The sequence below is a fragment of the Cydia pomonella genome, chromosome 4, assembly GCF_033807575.1.
Source record: "Cydia pomonella isolate Wapato2018A chromosome 4, ilCydPomo1, whole genome shotgun sequence".
NCBI lineage: Eukaryota > Metazoa > Arthropoda > Insecta > Lepidoptera > Tortricidae > Cydia > Cydia pomonella.
The window spans coordinates 14,783,598-14,802,260 of record NC_084706.1 but is presented as its reverse complement, the minus strand read 5'-3'; the positions used below and the strand labels follow the sequence as shown (position 1 = coordinate 14,802,260).

Here is an 18,663-nt window from a genome sequence, read left to right as displayed (position 1 = left end):
AATTAAAATCATTCTTCATTATTAGGTTTTTCTTTTCTTTGTTGTTCATATTTCCTAAATAGTCATAAATATTTCCTAGAACCATTCATATCATTTTTTTATTTATTTATTTAAACCATCCTTACCTTGCGATTAAATATGTAGAGGCCATTCTTCTAATAAGGAGGTGTATATTAATTCACTTCTTCGGCCGCAGTGACTTTAGATGCGAAACAATTGAGTTTCAATTCAATATATCTATACTCCAAGAGTCAGCGATGGAGTTATATAGCCGTACCATCCTAGAGATTGGCGAGTTGGTGCCTAGCTTTCTCCTTCTGAAGCGCTCTTTAAACAATTTGTAGGTGCCTTTTCTAGGTAATCTATTAGTTATGGTAAAGTTAACAGTTTTTAGCATCTCAGGACAACTTATACCCCTGCAGTTAACTAGCTTATGAAGGAACATCAGGTCATGAACCTTTCTTCTGATGCTGAGAGATGAGAGTTTGGAATAATTTAAACGGTCTTGATAGGATCTCAAAAACCGTGCTTCCCTGGAAGTATAACTCAATATAGTCAAGAAGCGCCTTTGGACTCTCTCGATCCGGTTCTTTTGGACTTCGTAACAAGGTGACCAAACCTGAGGACAGTATTCCAGGTTACTTCTAACGAGAGTCTTAAATAATAGAAGCATTGCACGGGCTTGTTGAAATTGCTTCGTGTTCCTTGTCACAAAGCCCACCATTGCAGAAGCTTTTTTAATGATGTAATCAAAATGCGCATTGAAATTTAGCTGATTATCTTTCATTATGCCTAAATCACGTACAACTAAAACTTTTTGCAAGGTTAGTCCATTTATGTTGAACTCTGTTGGTACTGGGATTTTATTCCGCGTGAATGTCATGTGGCAGCATTTTTCAGAGTTTAATGCTATGTTATTACTGTTGCATCACTCGGTTAATCTGTTAACATCGTCCTGTAACTTTGCACAATCTACGTCATTGTTAATAGGTTTTCAAATCATCAGCAAAGAGATAGGCTTCAGAATTCCTGCAACAGTTGACTATTTATTTATTTACACTTTATTGCACAAAGGAAAACTTATCATACAAAAGGCGGACTTAATGCCAAAAGGCATTCTCTACCAGTTTAGACTTTGTCGTTAATAAAGAAGCAAAAGAGCAGGGGGCCTTAATAATAATAATATAGCCCATGGTTTACTTTATCAAATGCTTTACAGAAATCAGTATATATTGCCTCAACTTGGGTCCAATTATCCATGTCATCAAAGTCTCGACAAAGAACAAGTAGATCTTGATCTAACAAAATCGATGTTTTATAACTGCTGCTTGAAATGACTATAAATAAACTGACTATGTATGATAAATCAAGGACTCGAATATTTTGGGATTGTAGACAAGGTAGAGATCAGTTACTTACGTCGGATTTTGAACCGCCCTATTGGGACTATTTGTGTCCCTTTCCACAAAGATGGAAATATTCCGGTCTGAAGGGACCTATTAAAAATGTACGTCAGTGAAAATGAAAGCTGCTTACCACAATTATACAACAGAATTGCTGGCAAACCATCTAGACCACAACCCTTTCCTAAATCTAATGTTTTGATTTTTTTAAGGTAACACTTTCACCTATAACGATTTTACTAAGAGAACCGGGAAAAACAGAAGAAATGCTCACCGATTGCCCAGATGCCAGATAAATGTTTTCGTCACTGTTGGTGTCATAGATTGATAAGAAATCCCTTGCAAACAATTCACAAACCCCCTCACAATCATCATCATCATCATCTCAGCCGAAAGACGTCCACTGCTGGACAAAGGCCTCCCCAAAGCATTTTCACAACGAACGGTTTCCCGCGACTTTAACCAGATCGTCGGTCCATCTAGTCTGGGGCCTTCCCACGCTTCGTCTTCCGGTACGTTGTCGCCACTCGAGAACCTTTCTGCCCCATCAACCATCGGTTCTGCGAGCAATCTGGCCCGCCCACTACCACTTAAGTCTGGCAATTCTCTGAGCTATGTCGACAACTTTGGTTCTCCTGCGGATCTCCTCATTTCTGATTCTATCACGCAGGGAAACTCCGAGCAATAGCTCTCTCCATTGCTCTTTGAAGCCCATTGTGAGCGCCCACGTTTCTGTGCCGTACGTCATAACCGGCAACACACACTGGTTGAAGATTTTCGTCGTAAGAGATTAATATAGATGAAATTAATTATTTAAAATAGTTTTATAAATTTTTAGATTGATACCGAATTTGCGCCCACAACAATTCTTTATTTGTCTTTAAGTAGGTCGGCAAAAGGAGGGTGATATGAAAATAAAATAAAAATGAGGTCGGATAGAGAGTAGAGTACAAAAGAAGAGCTAGCGAGATGGATGAATATGAATGATAATAAATGAAAAGGGGCGGGAACACATTTTTTTTTCCGATTCTGGTAAAATTTTGTGAGCAGATTCGGTAGTTAAATATAATTTTCACTACTCCAGCTGTTACAGGCTCTCTTGATTGTTCAAAAACTGATGAGACAGTTGCATTTTATCTACATGTGTGGCAAAGTAATCTGAAGAAAATTTTCAGTTTTTTTCTTATGTTGGCTAGTAGAATTGAATTTTAAATGATAAATATTAAACAAAGTTCATTTGGATTTGATTTAGTTTGATATTTTACGGTTAGTATTTTCCTCGCATTGGTGTGGTGAAAAATTCGTGTTGCACTTGGTGGCAAAATTTGTCCAGCCTTTGTGGCTTGAAACCCTCGCAAAGCTCAAGATTTCACATTTCGAACCACTCGCTACGCTCGTGGTCCAATTGTGGAATGTTTCGCTTGTTCGGGTATCTATATTAGCACGAGAGGTTAAATAACAACTTTGCCCCCTTGTAAAACAAATAACTATTTTCTGTCGTTTCATTTTTCGGAAAATTTTCAAAATGGCGGAAATTGGCCAGACTGTCCGTCTGTCTGCCTGTCCGCGGCTTTGCTCAGTGATCGTCAGCGCTAGAAAGCTGCAATTTAGCATGGATACATAAATCATGCATGGCGACCAAACGGTAAAATGAAAACTAAAAAGAAATGCATTTTAGGGTACCTCCCATACCAAATGTTTTTTTTTTAATATTTGTTTTTCGCTTAAAAAACCCAATGGTGGGATATCGTTGGATAGGTCTTTAAAAACAGTTTCTAACAACTAATTTTTGATAAAGTGAATATTTTCGGACATAATCGCTCTGAAAGAAAAATATGTGCCCTCTAACTTTTGAACCCTGGGTCCAAATAATATGAAAAAAATCAGCATAATAAGTATTTTCAATGGACACTATAGTGAATATGATAGGTTCAGTCGTTTTTGAGTTATTGCAAAAAGTATTTTCTTCTTAGTAGAAAGACGTACAAAGCGCTGCGAGGTACTCCCTTATGCTTGTAATGTTCATGAGCTTACTAATAGCCCCCGTTTAGCTCTGACAGAATGGTAGCTACAGAATTCTACACTGAGCATGGCCCGATATGCTCTTGGTCAATATATTTTTATTTTTGAGCTTTACACGAGGTCTACAGCTCACAGAGCCACTAGTTATATCGTTTTTTTTTGTTTTTAAGCAAAAGTCGAAATCGTTTTAGGTTGATTGGGGTCACTTTGATCAATTTCAAAATTAATATGTAATTATCTCCCCGAATATGGAATCTAAAAAATAAATAAAAAATGACAATATCGGTTTTTGCTCCTCTGTCGATTTTACTAATAATATAATTTTTATTTTTTATGTATCGCTTGAATTAAAATAAAAAAGTGGTGATCAACTTTAAAAGGAACTTGGGGTTACTTTGGTACAGAGATCGGAACCGGTTTTTTGGAAAAACTCGGAAATAAACATATATTTCGGTTTATTTTATACTCCAAATATAGGACTCGGTTGTGTTTTTAGATAACGACTTCGTATTATTAGATTGCCCAATTAGAAATGAAATAATTAACAAAGAACGAAAAAATACCGTTTTCGTTCCCATACAAAAAATACCGGTTTCCGATCCCTGCTTTGGTATCCCCCTTTTTTTCGACGGAATTCGATAGTAACCCCTTTAGAGAATAAAACTTCAAAACATTAAAAAAAAAATGCTTTGACAAAGAAAAACAAGGATAGTTTAAGAAAAATCTACTTTATTTCAAAACAGTGTCATATTTTAGTTATTTAGGTTTAGATGCATAATTATTGAACAATAAAAAGTTATCAAACTTTACCAACAATATGTAATCGACAACACCATGATGTTCGGATGCTTGGCGTATCGATAGCCTGGCTACAACCTCTTCTGTCACAGGTTTAAAACTATTTCATAGTAGTTCCGATATGCTCGGGAAACTAATCGTTTTTTTAATGATCGAGGCATTATTTTAAAACAATTAAACAAAAATCAGTTAAAAATCCATTAATTAACTATATAATATTTAAAAAAAAAAACTATATTTCGCGGGTGTCATTGATCAGTGATCAAAGTAAACCCTTATAAGCGATCAATGACACCCCATGCCACAAAATCCGAAAAAATACAAATGGCCGCCATGATTATGATTTTTTTTATGGTAGAGGAGGCAAACGAGCAGACGGATCACCTGATGGTAAGCGATTACCGCCGCCCATGGACACCTGCCACACCAGAGGGGTTGTAAATGCGTTGCCGGCCTTTAAGATGGGAGTACGCTCTTTTCTTGAAGGTTTGAAGGTCGTATCGATCCGGAAATACTGCAGGCGACAGTTCATTCCACAGTTTAGCAGTGCGAAGCAGAAAGTTCCTGGAAAAACTTATTTGCAACAAGCATCGATGTTATAGGCCGATACATGCCTAATTCAATGATTTACATCAAGTGTATGTATTACATGCCTAATTCAATGATTTACATCAAGTGTATGTATTTACTATATATAACATAGTACATTAGAAGTTATACAGGCTCTTAATAGTAAAGTCAGCGTCAAATACTTCGTAGCAGTCAAAGTGGCCAAATAGTTCGGTACACCATACTAAATATATGGTGTACGGAACTATTTGGCTACTTTGGTTGCTATGCTACAAAGTATTTGACGCTGACTGTACACAAAACTAATACTTACATATTTTAATTTTTTTCTCATCGATCGACGTGATTTATCCCTCGAACATAAAGCACAAACTGGCAGTGACGTTCAATCTTGCCAATCGTAAAAAAAATATCCAAAGGATGCGTTCAGAAAGCCTGATATTTGAGTTTGAACCTGAGGTAAAGTTTTTATCTAAGTAAACCCAGGAATCAAAGTAAATCCAGGAATCAAAGTAACCCCAATCCACGGTATATTTAATGTCTGATTCCTACGGAAGTTTTGTTATATAAAAATCAAATAGATTAAAACCATTTACATCACGGACTAATTTTAAATTAGTCTATTCGTACTGATATTATTACAACAGTAATAAATTTATCGGACCTATCTCACGAGGAAAATCAGTACAGATTTGAGTATATACTAAGTTCAATTATGAATGTGTAATATGAATTTGCGCTGAAATAGATTCATTAGTTGCGAGGAGTAATCTTATAAATCCGTTCGTCTGATACGGAACTACTAAATTTCGCTATGGATTTCGGTACAAGGCTAATATTACATTTCATAAGTAATGAAATTATTATAAGTTAGAAAATTTAATCATATTATTTTTCTAATACTTATCTTTTTAAATATCAGAACTAATAACTAAATTAAATATAAATATATAAAAAAACTGAAGTTGTGTGAAAACTTGTTTGTATTAATATGATATTAATAATTTTAGCCTAGATACGTCCCACTGCCGGGCACAGGCCTCCTCTCATGTGCGAGAGGGTTTGGTGTAGTATACTAACAAAAAGCAAAAGTTTATATGTAGGTAAGTTTACCTACCTCTTAAAACTCGGAACTGTGGAATGAACTCCATATCGTTACGGCGATAGGTTGAGAGAAGTAAACCTACACGTCAACCTTTGTTTCCTGGCTGTGCCGTTATGTTGAAATGGCTATCACAAAAGCTTTCATGGCATTCATGTCAGCTATCTACTGTACTACAGAATACATTTCGGAGAGTGTGTCGAGGAACTGCACAACCTTATTCTTATTCCTCCGTCCCCATTTCACCATCGGACTACCAGACAATCGGCACTCCGGCATCGCTTCATGGAAGGTATTCCACAAATACGTACGAAGCGTTTTGCTTCAACATTCCTTATGCGAACTGCCAAGGAGTATAATCCCTTACCCGAGTCTGTGTTTCCGCATGAGTACAATCTGGGTCTCTTCAAGGCTAGGGTAAATAGGTATCTTATAGGTAAGCGTGCTCCATCATAGACCGCATCATCATTTACCACCAGGTGAGATCGTAGTCAAATGCCTGCCTATCTTTATATAAAAAGAAAAAAATATATGTCAAGCGACCTGGGATGTCACGCACACTAGATTTCTCTGACCTCCATATTAATATTTAAAGAAGGACAAGACACAACGAGCCGTTTACTTTCAGAAATCAGGTACACATACAGAGCTCAGATATTAATAGCTATAGTGCATACACCCACTACTTACATTTCGTATAAAGTCAATGATAGGTACTTCCAACGTCATCCAGTTAAACTTAATACCTGGCCAGCAACAGCCTTCTTTTGTCTTCCATAATAATTTACTAATATAATGATTTAGAAGTTAAAACATTGAATTGGAATTGGACCACGAGCGTAGCGAGTGAAATCATGAGCTTTGCGAGGGTTTCAAGCCACAAAGGCTGGATTAATTTTGCCACCAAGATTTTTCACCACACCAATGCGAGGAAAATACTAACTGTAAAATATCCAACTAATATATGGCGGGTTAAATTGCTTATCACCGCTAAAAAGTTCTCAATGAGCGGGTAAACATTTGTACACGCAAACATACGAGGGTCGGCGGAAATTTACTTTGCGTTTCTATCGAGTTCTACGGTTAAATGTGGCTTGTAGCCTCCAGAGGTTTACGAACTCAAGACTGGATTACACCAACTAGAAAACTTCGTATCGTCTGTCACGGGAACTTGAGCAATCTGATAATATAAGGGTTCGATTGGAGTTTAAGATAAATCGTGATTTTTATATTTTCGTTCGTATGTGCGGGGTTTCAATGTGTTGAGGATATGAAATAAGTTGAATACGATTTTGTGATGTTGCGTCCATCCCTTATCGCTAATACTTTGGATCTCGTGAGGTTCCCGACTTTCAGCTACGGATGCGGATTTATGTACTTGTCTCATGATGCGTTTTTCGCTGGAATGTTACCTGCATTAAGAACTCGATGTTACTCGTAAGGTAAGTAAAAATGTTCAACCTATCGACACATTTCAGACTTATAGGTACCTTTTGTTTAATATGTTATGTGAGTAGGTCTTTATGTTCCATATTGCATGGCTCAATCAATTTTATTAACACAAGCTGTTTAGCAACCTCAGCAAAAACACGAACAAACTGTTCCACTTGGAAAAACTCCTTTTTAGTTTTATTAATAACGATTTTTGGGTTCTGTAGTCAACTAGGAACCCTTATAGTTCCGCCATGTCCCTTTGTCTGTCTTTCCGAGGCTTTGCTCCGTGAACGTTAGTGCTAGAAATCTGAAATTTGGCATGGATATATAATTACAGTCTATGGATCAACTATACTCAAAAAACGTACAGCGCCCTGCGCGTCCAATATAACAACGCTTTTAGGATGCTGTTGGGACTCCCGAGACATTGCAGTGCATCGGGCATGTCCGCGGAGGCGCGCACAGATGGCTTTCACGCGATAATGCGAAAACGTGTCGCGTCCCTGCTGAGACGTATCGCCGGTAGCCCCAATAGTCTCCTGAAGACAGTGGCAGGACGGGAAGATGGTCCCTTCCATTACTATTGGAACCAGATCCACATGTTGTCCACCTAGTTTTAAGTGTAAAAATGTGTTTAGATTGTAAGTGAATATGAAAAAATTTAATTCTGAAATGAACTATTATTATTATAATTATAATGCTCGGCCTTGTGTTATAGGGGTCTCCAAAACCCATTTTTCGATGCAGTAAATGATTTCGGAAATAAGCGCTCCGAAAAGATGTGTCTATCCCCCCCCCCCCCCCCCCCTCCCCCACCCTCTAATTTATGAATTTTGGGTCCAACAAATACAAAAACAGTAATGAAAATAGAGCTTAATATAGACATTCAATTAAAACTACTTATAGCGAACATGATCAGTTAAACCGTTTTTGAGTTATCGCAAAAAAGGCTTCCCTTCATAGTAAAAAGACGTACAGCACTGTGTACGTATACTCCCTTCTATATTATATAAAGCTGCAGCCCGAACGTTAATTGACACGAATTGTTCTCCCGGAAGGAGACGCGGGGGGGATTCGAGTTTGGTACGGTCGTACAGGGGGCGGTCCGGTGACCTCCGGAAAAATCCGACTTTCGGTCTACCGGATCGGGACAGAAAAATGTTTGACGGCCCGGCTAAACGGTGGGAGATAGTGGGGGGGTGCTCGACCAAATGTCACAGAGGACCCTGGGCGGTTTCGGAGGCCGCCATTTTTTTTTCAAAATGGCGGATTCAAAATGGCGGCCGATTTTCAAGTCGGTCCCGGCGCGCTCAAATTTCGGTCACGGAATCTCGGGGCCCTCTAGATCGGTATGGAAAAAAAAAAATTTGGAAAAAATCCAAGATGGCGGACACCATGGCCACTTTTATTTTGTATGGCAACTTTTAAACGGTGACAGATAGGTGGGGGGTGCTCGACCAAATGTCATAGAGGGCCCGAGACAAATGGAATGGCATTAAAAAAAATTCAAAATGGCCGACTCAAAATGGCGCCGAAATTTCAAAACGGTCCGAGAGCGCCGAGAACCGGTATGTGGGTACATATGGGCCCCCGCATTCGAAAAAAAATTTTTTTTTTTTTTTAGCTCGAAAGCAAAGCAAAAGTACAACTGCTTTACCTTTTCCCTTTGGAAAACACAAACTTTTACACCTAAACAACAGCAACAACAACAAACACTACAACAACAACACATAAACAACAATATTAATAACAACATACGCAAGGCCGAGTGCATGCTCGCACGCGCAACAAAAGTACAACTGCAACACTTCTTCCCTTTGGAAAACAAACTTTTTCACTCAAACAACGGCACCTACAACAATAACTCATCAATAACAACATCAATAACAGCACCAACTACAAAAACAACAATACTAACAACAGCACCATGCACACCGCGGGGCCCCCGGGCCCCGCGCACCAAGCAAAACTCTAGTTTGCTTGTTATGGACGTATGTATACATGATACTTGCTATAAGAACTTACTTGCTTTTTTGAGAAGTTTTTATTTTAGCAACGTTAAGGCGACATCGACATTAGCAGATCTGAAAATGCTATATGTATAACAATATCTTTATGAAAAAAAATGGTGGCGAGTTGATACATCTAATCCTAAAACCAAGAATTATTATTTTCCTTTTACGTCAAGGCCCTCTTGAAGTGTTGATGCTTCTATTATATAAATTGTATACTGCTGCCGTATAAAGGGTTAATAAATGCGAATTAACACGACAAAGCTAATAAGATCAAGGTATTTGTATAGGACGCTCAGATGAATGCTAATCTTGTTGCGACGTTACTCTGTCAAATATAAATTAAATTTCATGTTTGGGGACGTTGTAGTAAACAGCTTTTGTGCGCTGCGCTCGTCTGTGTGTGTAAGTTTGGGCCAGATTTTTTTCGGCAAATTTCACTTCCCAAAAAAAAACTTATCGCTGTAACACTGCTGTTTCTTTTCCCAAATGAATTTTGACCAAACTTATGTTTCGCATTTTATTCATTTGACATAATTTTGCTTCGTCAAATTTTATAAAGAAAATTCGTATATAAAGCAAACGGTTTTTATTTGGCTAAAATTATATTCCATATCATCTCATCTTATTGATAAATCTTCTGGTATTTCCTAGAGTCCTCACGACTCAGGCTTGAACTAGTATGAGGGCTACTGCTAACCAAATTGTAATATTTGTAAATGAAACCTACTCATGTTTTATCCTATATTTGATCTGTGCCTGGTAACGAAATATTTTTTTTTCAAGTGTCACTTTGCACACTCAAATTAGGTGTAGCATAATTTGGACAATAATAATTTATTCTTATTCATTTTATAGGTAAAGTATTATTATTATATAAAACTGTATAAATAAAAGAAACAGTTTGTATAATTTAGTATATACCAAGGGGTGTACCTACTTGCTTATACCAAAAAATGGTATATCATTAATCATTGATCCGAACGGCACTAACCTTGAGACCAAAGCTCTGCAAACTACCTCATTTACCGCGTGTAAAATTGCGATAAGTTGTTTTGACAAATGATTTTTAGGCAAAAGATAATTTTGGTTAAATAGTTTGCGATGTGATACTTTGGGAAATGAATTTTGGCCAAACATTATTAACCCTTAACTACCTACGTCCGATATCTGTAGCATAACCACCTACAAGAGGTCATGGAGACCACTATTTGAAATGGGTCTAAAATATTTATAAGAATTTATTTTATACGTATAATTAAATAATATTTACTGTTCTAATGGTTTAAGGCATTTATTAACAAATATCGATAAAATATGAACCATTAAAAAGCTGTTTCAAATTAAGATAATCACATTCTCCCATATTTTAACAAAAAAAGAATTCTGAATCGTTTGGAACAATAGATCTCAAAATATTCTTACATTATATACATTTTTTTTATAATTCTTAAAGAACAACAATCAATCAAGCTAATAAGGTATAACTTTTGCATAAAAACTTGTAATTATTATCAAATTGCAAGCTATTAAAATAACCATTTTCCGCGGCAGGCAATAGGTTCGTACACAGCCAATACAATACAGTTTATTCGGTACTTCACTGATATCTCTCTTAGAAAGCTGAAAATTGGCATGGAATAAAAGTAAGAAATCTGTAAGTCGTCCCCCCCCCCTCCCGCCCCCAAAAAAACTATCAAAGGGAGTGCAGTTCTGAATACATCATAAGTACAACTAGGACACGTCTCTATGTCCTACTAAGCTGAAATTTGGTATACTCGTAGCCTAAGGATTAACATACAAAGCTGTACATTTCTCTCCCCCCCTGTTAAAAAGGGAGGTGCCTATATACCTAACTAGTGAACCTAGGATACTTCCCGAGGTCCTAGAGAGCTAAACTTTGGTATGAAGCCTAGGATTTATATACGTTCATCATCCATCCCCTATTGTTGGGGTGCAGGAATCGCAAGGGACGATTCACATAAAGAAATGAGATCCCAGCAAAAAACATTTTATATACATTTGGCGGCAAAGACTCACTAGCTTTTGCTGTAAAAATAAACGCAACCACGTAGATAAGGTCTCGGAGAACAGCAAGATATAGTATGTAACTACCTAGGCAAGGTCGCTGAGACCACTGACGTCAGTTTTATGCTCACCAAAACAGAGACACACGTCCAGATGCGTCGACCGTATGGCCAACGGACGGTTGCAGGAACATCACACATCTATCTTCACTTCACATATCAGATTATAGCGGCGAGTTGTTAAACTGAAATGATGATCACGACCACATGACAGCACTCTGTCAAGACTGAAACGACAAAAAGAAAAATCTGAAAGATTCCTAATATTTCTATGAAATATGTAATTAAATATGTTTCAATATGTGTTCAAAACCCAAAAATTTTAAATGTTATAATATACCTACTACTTAAATATCCAATGAAAGTGTTCAAAACGCTTTACAATACACTATCATTTACCTATACTTTATTCACAGGCTAAATATAATACCAATTGCAGCCTCGTCTAGGAATTATCCATCATTAAGGTAATTGAAGCAATTAGGCATTAGGTAAGTGTCCGTGATGAGCATAAAGTGTACACACTTTTAATCAAGCCACAAAAGGTATTTTAATCGTTGCACTTTAATTAAGCTCCAACGACGAAGCGTTTTTTTATCCTGCCTTTATTTATTCATCAAAGCGGCTGTGCGTTGCGAGGACTAAGGAATTAATGGATAAGCCGCGACTTTTTAGCTTCTGATCTAAGAATTTCTGAGTAGCCTTGCGGAAGCCGAACGAGTCTGGATTTGACATCCTAAAGCATTATATACAAAGACGGTATATACTGTACCGTCAAAAAAGTTGCACTATTATAAATAATCTGATTTAGATTTAAAAGTTTAATTCGTTTAGACTGATAAGTGCCTTTCTCTCTTCCAAGGAGAGGGCACGGTCTGGGAAACTCAATTTGGGACCAGACTCCGTATAATAGTAGTCCTCCACTAGGGTGTTCAAACCTTTAAATAAAAGTGCCGAATGGCCAGTTACTTCGGAGAAATAAACCCGTAAAATTTCACATGTAGCTTATAATTATACTAGTAATTTTATCACCGCGCCAGCGTCTTCATAGTGTAGTCGGTTATGTACCTGTTTGTCGCGTGGACGCTTGAGGTTCGAGTATCACTCTCGACAATTTTTTTTTTCTTTTTCAATTAATTATTTTTAATATCAAATAGATTTAATCAGAATACAATATTGTTAAATGTTAAATTATTTTTTTATTTATATTAACTACTCTACTTTTCCAATTATTGTATTCTGATTGAATCTATTTGATTTTAAAAATAATTAATTTAAAAGAAAAAAAAATAGTCGAGAGCGAGACTCGAACCTCAAGCGTCCACGCGGCAAACAGGTACGTAACCGACCACACTATGAGACGCTGTCGCCGGTAATAAAATTACTAGTATATAAGCTACATTTGAAATTTTAAAGGTTTATTTCTCCGAAGTAACTGGCTATTCGGCACTATTATTTTAAGGGTTGAACACCCTAGTGGAGGACTACTATTATACGGAGTCTGGTCCCAAAGTGAGTTTCCCAGACCGTGCCCTCTCCTAGTTAGGTTTAAACTAGTATAATAAAGTATTTGATGGTTTTAAATACTTACGAGATAGAATCAGCAGATGTAATTAAGCTGGTAATGTGTTTGCCTCTCACGCTCGTTATTCTCTACAAAATAATATGTATTGGCTCATTTAGAACACTTTGCCGCTTAGCAACTTCAGTTGTACCTTATGGTTTCCAGATAAACATACTAAAAGTCCTCGAGGGTGAAGGTTGTGCTGAGGGGTTGAAGATATACTATGTTTTTCAGATTTTTGCTCATTTTTTAAATATCTTTACAAATAGCATAATAACGTTAAAAAGGTTTACCATAAAATTTCCTACAAATTTGGTTGTTTATTTTTACTCAACGAATGATACTTTAGGAGCTAGTGGGTGTTTAAGTTTACAAAGAATCAAAAAATAGACGGGTTAAGGATACGTCGTTTTTTCGATCAATCATCGTAACTCAAATGTTTAGGTTAGAATATGCAAGCTTATTCACCTGCTGACCAAATTTGTATAAAAAAACCGGCCAAGAGCATGTCCGTAGTTACCGGTCTGTCATAGTGTTGTGTTTGTTTTGGCGGGGGCCAAGACGAGCAAAGCGAAGCGCAAGGGCACTACCTTCCTTTCCTCGTTTTTTTTTTTAATCTTCTTAACTTGTGTTTGGATTATACCAGAAAAATAACATTCTCGGGATATAATGTAAATAGTGGACTTAACTCAAACTTAACCTGAGCACTATACTTGGAGTTACTTGGCAAAATAAAGTTAGTAATGAAGTAGTACTCTCAAGAACACATTGCTGCAGCTTAACTGCTATGTTAAAGCAGAGAAGACTTCGCTGGCTCGGTCACGTTCATCGCATGGACCCTGAGAGACTACCACGCCAAGTAAAGCTGGGTCAGATAGTGGATGTAAAGAGACCTACTGAGCATCCAACTCTATGGTTTAACGACTCCTGTAAGCGAAACATGAACAGTTTTGGCATTAGGACCGGCGGTTGGGAGAAACGCGCCAAAATGAGACCGGAATGGCGTCATGACATTAAAGTTGGAAAATCAATGCACGATGATGACTGGCTGCAGAAACTTAAGCAGAAAAGTCTTCGTCGTGCTCTAGTTACCACCTCCTGCAGACTCGCGATTTGTGTGCAATCGATGTGGGAAGAAATGTCGCCCTGCTATAGGACTTGATAGCCACCAACGGCAATGCCCAGCCCCATAAACCCACAAGCGCCTAGAATAAGCATCTACATAGAACAGATGATGTGGCCAATGATGATGAGTGTACTTATTAAGCATAAAAAATAAACTGCATAGCTCTCATACTTTAGATTTTATTCATATCTAAAAGAAACCCCGACACTCACTCATTCACTCACTGATGATCATCAAAGCCCTTAGGGTACTTCCTAAAGGACGAAGAAGCTAAAATTTGGTATGTAGGATGGTATTAATGCACAAACAACAAAAAAAAATCAAAAACTTGAAATTTTTTGCCCCTAAGGGGGTGAAAAGGGGGGTTGAATTGTGTATGGGGAATCAATAACCACTGAAACGATTTAGTTGAAATTTGGTGTGTATATATATAGTGTTTGTTTGGGAAAGGATGAAGAATAATTTTCAACCCCCGTAAGGGTGAAAAGGGGGAGAAAAGGGCGTAAGGGGGGAAAACGGGTTGAAGTTTGTATGGGGAATCATTAAAAAAGCAGATTGTATAAAAGATGCCCCCAGATACAAATTTCAGGATTTATAATAGTAAATCACCCCCAACCCTTTATATTAGGGGATGGAAGATTGTCATAAGCAACTTACAAATGTAAAATGTTGCCAAGACGAAACCATGAGACTCGCACTGTCAAAAAGTTATCAGATCTCTTGTAGAGCCAAGCCTCTTACTCTACAAGCCCTAACTTCACAAACTCTACACCTTAGTCAAAATATGTGGTTTGACCGTTTCGTTACTACAAGAACTGACGCCCATGTGACGGTAATAATCGCTCTTAAAGAAAAACAACCCCCCCCCCCCTCCCCCTCTACTTCCCCTAACTTCTGAACCATGGGTCCAAAAAATATGAAAAAATCGTTTAAGTAAAGCTGAGTTTTTACTTTCAAGGAAAACCAAAGCAAACCTGATCGGTCTAGATACTTTAGATTTTTTGAAAAAAAGTCTATTTTGACGGACGGGTAGCTACGAAACGCTATATTGAGCACGGCCCGAAATGCTCTTGGCGGTTTTTTTTATATTTGATCAGCAGATAACTAAACTTTTTTATTCTAAACTAAAAAATTGAGTTATGAAGAACAATTACGAAGCCTGTAGCTCCTAAAGTATTGATCGTAGAGTAAAAATAAACTAGGCAAATTTGTAGGAAAATTTATGGTAAAACTTTTGTCCAAAGTAATTATATTGCAGTTCGTAAAGATATTCGAGATATCTCGAATATCAAGATATATCAAGATTTTTGCTCATATGAGCAAAAATCTTGGAAGCTAATCCCGAGAATTGGCGTAGGCACTAGTTTTTACGAAAGCGACTGCCATCTGACCTTTTAACCCAGAGGGTAAACTACAGGCCTTATTGGGATTAGCACCGGTTTCCTCACGATGTTTTTCTTCACCGAAAAGCGACTGGTGAATATCAAATGATACTTCGTACATAAGTTCCGAAAAACTCATTGGTACTAGCCGGGGTTTAAACCCGCGACCTCCGGATTGCAAGTCACACGCTCTTACCGCTAGGCCACCAGCACTTTTGTCCTCTTCATCAAATATATTGACATTATTTTATGTAAAAGTCTCAAACCAAAGTTTTGGTACTTTTTCTTTAAAATAGCTTTGTCTCTTGAGTGAAGTCTTATATATTGAAAACATCAAACCAAGAATACATCGCTATCGCGTAAAAACTTAAAAGTCTCAAAGCAAAATTTTGGTGCTTCTTCTTTGAAATGGCTTTGGCTCTTGAGTGTATATTGAAAACATCAAACCAATAATTAATCGCTCTTGCCTAAAAACTAAAAAGTCTCAAAGGAAAATTTAGGTGCTTCTTCTTTGGAATTGGGTAATATTTTTGATTTGAGGAAGAGTTACTCAAGATAAAACCGTTTATTAGGAGCGCGCTATATCTCTTGCTAAGTCTTTTTTTTTTATTCCGGCGATTAATATCTTAACTCAAATTACTACCATCTGCTTTAAAAATGTGTAAAGATAAAACTAAATAATTTTTATTCTCCTTTAAACATGATGTTTTTAACTCAAGACATATTTATTGGACTAAGCAATTTATTATTTTCTTTAAGCAACAGAGTTCTGCGTTTTGACTTAAGATATCTTTTTTATCTGTGTACACTTGGTTAAACCTTCGTTTCTAAAATAAATACGAGTATATAGGTATGATCGACATAACGAGTGAACGTTATAAACGATACTGTAACTTTACCAACTGCAAAATGACATAGTTAAGTTACTGTTAAAATTATTTGTAAAAGTGTAGTCAGGATCTGCTATCATACAGAAACCACCAATACACTCCATTAACACTGTCCAAGGCAGAGCTGACGACGACGATCCGTGGCTCCGCTTTATTGCATATAAGCTACCCGGCGCAGATGTCCCCGCTCTGTAATTGCCACAGTTCGTACCCCCGGTTTTAGTCGTACCAGATGTTTACAAGTGGCTGCCTCGTAAGACGTTCGCAACTTTAGTGCACTCTATGAAAAATGTGGTTCGTTATTTCACAGTGGGTTTAGTTTCAGATTGCGTGATTCATTTCATGAGGTAGTTTTGCAAAGGAAAGTGAGGTTTGACTTAAATTCAACAAACATGCGATGCCTATAGAATAATTTATAATTGAAAATCATCCGGGTAATATTCTCAAGTTACCTATTTTGACTATTGTAACACTTGAATCAGGCAAGGTAACTATGTAGCAAGCGGCCTATATGCTTGTTTACCATTGATGTGGCTTATCTGAACTAAAAAAAAATCAGTTAATATTGTTCTTCGAATAGTAACAAGTTTTAGGTACCTTTGCAGTGAAGTATCTTTTGATATCTTTTATTATCATAGGACTTTGTGTGACTATCTATTGTGAAAATTTTGTCCCGGACATTTAGGAGGCGTGCTCGGGGCTATATCAACTGTAGAGGCCATTTTAACTTTTTGGTTTAAAAATATAAAACACTCAGGTACAGTCAGCATCAGTAGTAGGTAGTAATAACGAGCTAAAAGTAGCTGCAACCCTGGAATACTTGAAAAAAATTGAAAAATTATTTATTTAAGATAATATTTCGTTTTGACGATACAGTTAATGAAGTCCCCTAGTAAGTATATTATACCTGTGACAGGAGACCCCGCTCTTCCCAGGCAACATTTTTGTATAAGCAATTACGAGGGTCATGCCAAAAGAAGTTAGATACTCTATGGTCATTTGATCGATACTGGCCAGTTATACACCATTGTAAAGGTAGGTTATTTGCTAATAAATTCAAATATGGAACACTCGGAAAATGTTAGGATTCCTTTTTTAATTATTTTTTTTCTGGGTAATTTTGGAGGGAAATTTTCGCAACAATGGAGCTCACTCGACGTGATTTTCGTGTTATGATTTATTATGATTTTAAAAAAGGTTTAAAACCTCAAGAGTGTTTTGAACTTTTAGTTTCAACTTTTGGCGAGTCTGCTTGTTCACGTGCAACTGTTTTTAATTGGTTTGCTGAATTTAAAAGGGGACGAGAGACCTTTGAAGATGAGGCGAAGACCGGACGGCCGCCAACCGCAGTCACTCAAGAAAACGTACAGGCTGTGGAAAAAAATGTTCGTGCGAACCGACGAATTACATATGCAGAGCTCGAGCGTGAGCTGGGTATTGGATCAGCAGCATTGCAAACTATAATTCATTATCATCTGGCCCTTCATAAGCGTTGTTCAAGATGGGTGCCGCACAAACTCACCGATTTGCAAAAAGACCGCCGCGTAGATTGGTGCAAATTTATGATAGATAAATTCGACGCTGGCGAGAAAAAAAATGTATATGATATACTTACAGGTGACGAAACATGGCTATATAACTACGACCCCGAAACAAAGCGGCAGTCCACAGTATGGTGTTTTGAAGATGAGCCGACGCCAACAAAATGTCGCCGAACCCGAAGTACACAAAAACAAATGATTGCCTCATTTTTCTGCAAGACGGGACATATTGCTACGATAGTGCTAGAAGATCAAAGGACAGTCAACTCTGAATGGTATGTGACAGTTTGTGCCCCCAGAGTACTGTCAGCTTGGTGTGACAAGCGGCCGAAATCGGGAACTCAGCACCTGCTCTGGCACCATGACAACGCTGCCCCTCACACTTCTGCTAGAACACTTGACTATTTCAGCTCAAAAAACGTGACTATCTTGCCCCACCCGCCATATTCCCCCGACCTAGCCCCTTGCGATTTTTACTTATTTCCCAAAATTAAAGAAAAATTAAAAGGAAGGCGATTTGAGAACAAAGAAGATGCCCTGGCTGCGTATAATTATGAAATTTCTGAGGTATCTAAAGAAGAGTGGTCATCGGTATTTTCTAAGTGGTTTAGACGGATGGAAAAGTGTATACGTGTTCACGGTGACTACTTCGAAAAAATAGATAGCTGTAATAAAGAATAAAGTCGGTAACTTTTGAGTATCTAATTTCTTTTGGCATGACCCTCGTAATTT

At 37.4% G+C, this 18,663-nt stretch overlaps 1 protein-coding gene across 1 annotated transcript in view; it reads right to left on the bottom strand.

Annotated features, from left to right (window-relative positions):
- Positions 1–1,986: 1,986 nt before the first annotated feature.
- Positions 1,987–18,663, bottom strand: part of LOC133517486 (uncharacterized) — a 33,097-nt gene continuing 16,420 nt past the window's right edge. Inside the window, exons 3-4 of the mRNA XM_061850819.1 lie at positions 7,698–7,939; positions 1,987–2,166 (exon numbers count right to left, since the gene is read on the bottom strand). Coding sequence (XP_061706803.1) covers positions 1,987–2,166; positions 7,698–7,939 — 422 coding nt within the window. The remainder of the gene's footprint in view (positions 2,167–7,697; positions 7,940–18,663) is intronic.